The 8102-nt window shown below is 39.9% G+C and overlaps 1 protein-coding gene across 2 annotated transcripts in view; it reads left to right on the top strand.

The window, feature by feature from the left end:
- The window catches only part of EDN1 (endothelin 1), an 8482-nt gene extending 4581 nt beyond the window's left edge, over window positions 1-3901 (top strand). The window contains exon 5 of one of the 2 annotated variants that reach the window (XR_002781031.1): window positions 1332-2655. Coding sequence is in view for 1 of the 2 variants with exons in the window: in XM_011362893.2 (XP_011361195.1) it covers window positions 2679-2781 (103 nt within the window). In the remaining variant the exon portion in view is untranslated. Of the gene's footprint in view, window positions 1-1331; window positions 2656-2678 lie in introns of those variants that run through there. The other variant, XM_011362893.2, reaches the window with a different exon arrangement.
- Window positions 3902-8102: the final 4201 nt, after the last annotated feature.

The raw sequence follows: 8102 nt of genomic DNA, 5'->3' as shown, positions 1-8102 counted from the left end.
CAAAACAGACACATTGGAAGTTCCTGGAGAGCATTCTGGCAACAAGTCCTTCTGTAGTCATATTACCAAACTGCAGGAGACACGCAAGCATGGGCATAGTAGGTCTTCTTCCGCCCCCTCAGAGGGCACTTCTAGTATTATCGTATGACTCGAATTGAGAATAGGTGTTCCATATCTTGTGGGTTATGATTTTGCATGGTTTTGAAGTCCCTCTTTTCCCTTTCCCCATAGCTGTTAACTAAATAGAATGTTAGAAAAGGAAAAAATATGAAACAGTCACCAAAACAGAGATGTCATGATTTGGTATAAAAAACAATGCTGCTAGTGTCAAGAGAAGAAATTGAACTTAGTTAAGAGTGGAAATGGAATTTCATTGAATTGGAGAAACTGGTTTCTCCTGGTCGGGTACTCAGGGCCATTGACAGGCATGTGATCCTGACTCTACTCTCCTAAGTTTCTCTACCAGACACCCTGTGGTGAGCTCCTGGAGTCCAAATGGAATAAGTGTGCCCCATAGAATGTATCATTTTGATGACTGTTGATTATGCTAATATATTTTATTCCTTTCTTTTGATAATAGGCACATTGTTCCGTATGGACTTGGAAGCCCTTCTAGGTCCAAGCGATCCTTAAAGGATTTATTTCCTACAAAAACAACAGACCACAGGAATAGATGCCAATGTGCTAGCCAAAAAGACAAGAAGTGCTGGAAGTTTTGCCAAGCAGGAAAAGAACTCAGGTGAGTAGAAACACCATTGCTTTCGAAAAGTTTTGTGGCCTCCTGATCTTCTTCCTATTATAATGCTGCTAATAAGAGGCACAAACTTCCACTTATAAGATAAATAAGCCATAGGGATGTATTGTATAGCACAGGGAATATGTCAATAATGTCATAATAACTCTGCATATTGACAGACGAATACCAGACTTATTGTGGTGATTACATCATAAGATATATAAATATTGACTTACTATGTCGTACATCCGAAACTAATATGATATTGTATGCCAACTACACTTTAATATTTTTTTAAAGAGATTAACAGAGATATTGAGAGCAACTGAAGATACCATTTCTGAAATGTTTTTTCCCATGCATATTTTAACAGGGACCAAGACACTGTGGAGAAAGGCTGGAATGACCATAAGAAAGGAAAAGACTGTTCTAAGTTTGGAAGGAAGTGTATTCATCAGCAGCTGGTAGAAGGAAGAAAAATAAGAAGGTAAGAGGCCCACAAGAACATCGAGCCCCCATCACCGACGCTAATAGTTTGCTCTCCCCAGTCATTCTCGAGATCTTCATATTCTATAGATTAAAAAGAGCAAAGGAATCCCAAATACTTTTTTGAAGACCTTAAATGCAGAGTGCTGCCCACTTTGGTGATCTTTAGCACATATTCTCAGTACGAAGGGAGATTTTTCACAAACAATATATATTTAGAGACACCGTTGTCATTTGCTCATATCCAGTCTTTGCCCCTCTGTGTTAACATATTTACCACTTTCCCTGAGAAATTAAAAATCATTTCAGGAAGAAGTCTTTTTTTTTTTTTGAATCAAAGTGTCATGTTTGATCAAGTTCTTCAAAATGTAGTAGTTATTCAAATGGCCAAAGGGAAAATAAAGTCATTAGGTAGGGTTGGTGAGAGTTAGAACATGCTGTTTTTTGGGTTTATTTATTTATTTCAAATAGAGAAGTGCATTTGGTGGAGAGCCAATGCCATTCCCAAAAGCTCTATTGTTATCTAGTTAGTCATGAGCTGGGGCAGGGAAGGGGTCTGGATTAGGCAATACCACAGGGTTGCTTTGAGCAGCTCCACAGTGATGACCCTTCCCAGTCCTAAGCATTTTGGAATTCACGACCTAGAGGGAGGAAGCCTGCTGTCAGCTTTGTTATATGTTCTACTTTTCCCTATCTTGGTCTGTGGAAACTTTTCCTAGAAATTCAGTGGCAAGAAGTTTTATAATCTAAATATTCTGTGTACAGGCCTGGCCTTCACGAACAACTTCTGAGTTGTTTACCACTAAAGTGTGGGACATCCTCAGCTGGCTGTGGCATCATACCTGCCATTGCAATTTCCATATTTATGATCTCAGGCCACTGATGCTCCCCCAGATTTCAAGATTACATAAATCACAGGTTTTGAACTGACTTGGAATATTTTTTCCCTACTAGTTTCTGTTATAGCAACTATTAAATCAGTTACAGTTCTTCCCTCTTTCTCCTGCAAAAAGAAAACATTAAACCTGCAAAAAAAAAAAAAGTTTTTTTTTTTTTTCAATTGCCATACAACATTTGCTTTGGGCCAATGCATACACCTCCTCTCTTTTTATTTCTTTCCTAGTAAGGTGGTGGAGGTGGGATGGGGCTACAGAAGAAAAGAAAATATATCTAGTTTGCATTAAAATTGTACTTTAAAATTGTATTTAATGACCAATTCCCTTTAAATATTACCATATCACCCTTATTCTCAGCCCTCCCCATTCTAGGTATAAAAAACAGGCTTCATTTCCACTTGAGGTTAGCAAAGGGTAGCACACTATTGCTGTTGGCGGTGAAAGTTTAGGAACCAGACTTAGATTTGTTTGTGCCAGACTCTAATTTTAGATGTTTCTTTTGCCCAGGAGTGATATTTTAAAAAAAATAACATTTGTTTTCTCTTGTCTCGTTTTAATAGGTTGGAGGCCATCGGCAACAGCATCAAAACATCTTTTCGTATTGCAAAGCTGAAAACTGAACTCTACAGAGAGAAGAAAGTGAACCACAACCGAACACACTGATTACAGACCGTCCCGTCTGAAGCCATCTCCTCCGCAGAGAGAGCTGTGCTGTGCGGCTGACTGCACTCTCTCCACACTGGCTGGGATCAGAGCAAAAGCATCCTTCTTGCTTAGACTATTTCTTGTTCCAGACTGGCAAAGGACCAGCATCCTCCTCCTAAATATTCCAAGAACGATTAAGGAGTCCCCCAACCCTTTTTCATTTGCTTTCATCAGTGGTAACTGCTTTCCTCTCTCCTCCTTTGGGGTGACAATGGACCACTCAGAGAAAGCAGAGAGACACAATGACTTGCAAATTATGGTGGCATCCTTCACAGGAGGAGAGGAGACTCCACGTGCTGCAGGTGGGGCTCCTGAAGAGGGTATGAAGGGAGTCTTTGTGTCTCACTCAGGCGCCTGGCACATTTCAGGGAGAAATTGTAAAGTCCATGCAAAGGTTTGCTAAGGAATGCACAAATTGAAAACATACTCTAGTAAAAGAAAAAAAGACTTTTTAAAAAAAATTCATAAATGCAAAACCGAAACTGTTACTACTGTAAATCGGGATATGTTTCATAAATATGAGTCTACCTCACCTGTATTGCACTCTGACAGAAGTATTTCCCCACCTTTAATTATTTGCCTCCCAAACTCTTCTCCTTCCTATTATCCCCTCCCCTGAAACCTCCATACTAAATCCTAGCCTCATTGAAATCTGGTCTAAAATGTCAGTAGTAGATATAACATTTTCATGGTAATCTACTAGCTCTGATCCATAAGAAAAGAAGATAATTGAATCAAGAGATTCCCTTACCTTGATTTTTTGGAAACACAATGGTATGGGGTTGTTTATGAAAGACATTGAAGAGTAAATGTTGGTTATGCTTTAAAGCAGTAAAATTACTGTTCTTTAGATAACTGGCGAATGGAAGAGGTTGGATTAAATTTTGATGTACTTATTTTTTTATAGATATTTATATTCAATTTATTCCTTATATTTACCATGTTGAATATATGTCTGGGCAGGCCATATTGGTCTATGTATTTTTTAAAATGTATTTCTGAATGAAATTGAGAAAATGCTTTGTTTTGCCTGTCAAGGTAATAACTTTAGAAAATAAATATTTTTTTCCCTACTATACTGATTTTGAATCATTTCTGAAATTCTTAAGAAGTGGGCCAATGGTAAGAATTATGAAGGGGAAAGATGATTAAAGATGGTTTCTTAGAAAGGTGACAATCAGAAGGAAACTAGTTTTTGCTAATTACAAATAGACTTTGATCTATACCTTAAAATTTGCCTTTAGATTTCATTAAGGTAAAAACAAAATCAAAACCAGCTTTAACCCCTCTTTCTTTCCTTGCATAGCAGCCTTCTGTTTCCTCTTCACCTAAAAACTCTCCAGGGACTTCATCCATTAGCTTTGCTTAGACTATTATACAGTCTCCAACAGTTTAAGTGGATGGTGTGGTGAGAGGTGCTTTCTCCATATTAATTGACTGAAGGAAGCAATGGCAAAGCAGCCTTCCAAAATATGCCCAGTTGTACACAGTTCCATACCAGAGTAGCTTTGAGAAAATGGCCTGCTCAGAGCAAGTTAAAGACCTCTAATGGCTTTTCATTTGCTCTGATTAAGAATTTTGTTTATTCAGGGGCACCGAATACCTTCAGTCCTTCATGGTAGCCCAGGACTGGACTCATGCCCGTAAAGGTAGAGGTACTAAATGCTGATTCTGAGTGTCCTGCGTCACAGCACTGCCCTCCTCTCTGCTTTGCTTTGCTGGCCTTGCCGAACCATTGGGGAGAGCAGAATTATAAATGGTTGTTACCAACAGAAGCCCATAAGAGCTTGATCAGCTTCTGAGAATCTTCACTACTCTTCTTTAATGGTGTTTGAAAGAATGTCTGGCATTCAACAAATATTAGCTCACAGTGATCACTGCTGTCCAAACAGTGACACGTCTGAAAGATGTTAAATAACAGCTTTCAGGTGTGCTTCGTCAGTGTCCTGGGCAGAGTTTCTATCTTTACTGGCATTGTTTTTCATCTTTCACTTTTTTTTTTTCTTTTAAAGGACAGTCCAGCATCTTTGGGTAATTACTTATAAAGCTCACTTTATCTAGCAAACTGTTTCTCAGTGTGCAGCTCTCAAGGGGACTGTGAAGTTTTGCCCACATTGACAAGGGACTTGGCTTACATTTAGCCACTTTTCAATCTTTAGCGACCATTCAATCCCCCTGCATTGTGAGTTTCCTCATCTGTTAAGGGGCTGCATGGGAGGGGGAGGAGGGAGGAGGCATTTCTCTATATTCATTAAGAAAGACCCTGAGATCGCATGAAGAAGTTGCCGTGGCTTGGAAGAGTGAAGGGCTAAGCTTGGAGGATGTGGGTATAGTACATTTAAGAGGGAGTTGGAATGGGAAGAAGTCTCTGAGTAAAAAGAATAACAAAGCAAGCAAGGATAAAATTGTCTTCCTCGTCTCCTTTTTTTTTTTTTTTGGATAATTTGCACCTTTAAATCCTCTTTCCCCATGCTTCCTGCTTCATGCTTGAATAACTGGAAAGAAAGTAAAGCCCACTCTCCTGGAGCAAGAGAGTCAGTAGTAAAATAAGCTGGAAGATTCATAGGAAATGAATATTTTTCAAGTGTGTACAGGTAAGATTCAATAGTATTCAAAGCCCAAGCCAGCTTGAGGGGTGGAAAGATGGGATGGTCTGCCACACTTCCCATAATCTTTTTTCTAGAAAAAGCATTGTTTTGGCAATCTCATTTACGACAGATTTTTCTCTTCACACTAATGGCCTGGCAAAGCTTTGATCTCAGGACTCCAAGGACCAGAGGATCCTGGATAGGGAGTGGTGACTTTTGGTGGAAGGAAAGGAGTCCACACTTGGATACATCATTTTTTCCCCCTCCAGGGAATGGCTTCTTTTGTGATGGAAACCACTGGCTTTAATTCAGCCTGTGCTTCCTGAAATCCTCAGATTTTATGTACTAAGTAGAGTTCTCAGTACTCAAGGAATTACACTAAGCCAGAGCTCCCTTAGGAAGGTCCTTGGTAACCTTAAGAAAGAGCAATCTTTTGTCTTTCCAGGTGAGAAAGCCAAAGCCCAGAGAGGGAAGTGACCTACCTAAGGTAACACAGCAGGCATCTCTGAGCCTGAACCCTTGAAGACAGATGTTTCACCCAGAGGCACCTGGAGGTCAGTGGAGACAGACATCCTTAATAGAGGATTCAGGGTGGTAAAGGCAAAATCATTCTTTCTGAAAACTTTGCCTTCCAGCTTCACAGATCATAGTTGCCAGATCCAGCCTCATAGGATGAAAGGGAAGAAAGGCAGGGGAAGAAAAAAAGGGATATAAAGAGGCATACAAATCTCATGGCATCATGCAGTAAATTTTTATAGGATGAAATGGAAAATAGCCAGGAACTTTTAATTATTAAGCTATTTTAGAGTTTAATTACCAAATAATCTGTAGACTATATGACTGAAGAGGAATTCTCTTGGTTCGTTCATTTACTCTATAGTGCAAAGCAGTGTTTTTTAATTCTGCGTCTAAAGTCTTAAAAAATGCTTATTTTTAAGCCCAAGTTCGCAACATGTAAAACATTGTTTTCAGGCCCATGTTCTCAATGGAGTTCTTTCTACCTTGGCTTCCTCTCACCTTTGCACTCATAGTTCTGGGGTCCTAGGTCTGGAATTTAGGATATATCTACTGTAAATAAATGCTGTTGTCCTCATAATCTTATGATTTAACAGCAGCCCTTCACCTTTGTAGATAACTACATTTCCCATAGCCTTTTCACATGCCTTCTCTCATTTGACCCTTTCTCCCAATAATCTTTTTGGGATGTTGGGGCCATAATTTTATACCCATTGGACAGCTGAGGAAAACAAATGTACTGAATGAGTAAGTGACTTGTCCAGACTCCTCCATCAAGCAAATAGCATTACTGGAACTCAGGACTCCTGATCCTTTCCCTTAAACTGCCCCAGAACAGAGAGGACAGCACTGGCCTCGAAACTTGGATAAATGTAGATTATTTCCATTTTCCAGTGAGCTATGAGTGGAATTAACTTTTTATTACTCTCTCAGGATTATCAATGATCCATATGTGCTTTAAGCCTTAGACACGAATATTTCTTCCAGTTGTACAGTATGTGTTTTCTCCAACATCTTTACTATGCCAACATGTGGTTGGCAGAAAAGTCACTATTTACAAGGCCTGCCTCCAAATCTGGCATCATGGAGTGCTTCATTGACAACTACCAGCAATAGATCCAACACAGGGGAGGAAACTGTAGTGACAAATGTGATGGCCGAGGCCCTCTGGAGAATAAGCAGAGAAAGATCTAGGGCTGGGGCCATTGGGTAATCAAGAGAGAAGGGCCCAGGCCTTGGGGACACTGAAAGATGGAAATATTGGGTTCCAAGCATGACAGACTGCTCGTAGCTCTGAGAGCAGCAGCACATCAGGGATCTGACATGCAATTTTGCTGGTTTGGAGTCTTTTTGTGTTTCCGTATTTTTTTTTTTTTTCTGTATCTTTTTTTCGTATTCTGAGTCATTCCAGGCCTCCACTCTAAACTGCTATGGAAGTATCCAGGGATGAAATTTGTAATATTAAGCTACTGCTGGCATGGCATGGACACAAACCAGTTGGAATAGACAGGAACAGAGACATGGGACAAGTTCCTGGTGGCCCCCGGCTGGGCCAGATGTTAAACCTCCAGGCACAACGTTAGATTAGGGAAGGTCCAGTAGTCTGGGAAAGGGGTTGGCAGCCACTTTAGAATTTCTAGTCTTCTTGTCGCTATGGCTATTTACTAAAGAGGACAAAAGTATTTTGATATTTTTAAAACTGAAATAGTCTCACTGATATATGCCCCTGTGTATGTCAGACTTGGAATCATCAAAACTCTTTTTCACTTAGTAAATTATTATCCTCTTTACATGAAATTTGTAATATTAAGCTACTGCTGGCATGGCATGGACATTGTTGGGGCCATAATTGTCTCCATGCCTGAGGAAGTTTAACACCAAATCTTTATGTTCATGTACCTTTGTCGTCCTGCTATATTGTCCTCCCTCCACATTGTTCTTCTCACTCTCCATGTTCCCCTCGCTCATGCTTGATTTCCTTTGGTAGAAGTGGAAATATCCGAAGGTATTCTTTGTCTTCTTGGAAGCAATTTTGTGGTCGCCAAATCTGATGTTTGCCTTAGACCAGGACTTGCTAGTGTCCCAGATCTGTTCCCGGATTGTCATAAAAAATAAATTGCTTGTAAGGTTGGGTCTTATCCTCTTAGGTCAACTCTGGATGGTGAAAAGGTGGCC

Source organism: Pteropus vampyrus, unplaced genomic scaffold (genome assembly GCF_000151845.1).
Source record: "Pteropus vampyrus isolate Shadow unplaced genomic scaffold, Pvam_2.0 Scaffold80, whole genome shotgun sequence".
NCBI lineage: Eukaryota > Metazoa > Chordata > Mammalia > Chiroptera > Pteropodidae > Pteropus > Pteropus vampyrus.
This window is presented reverse-complemented; position numbering and strand designations above follow the sequence as displayed.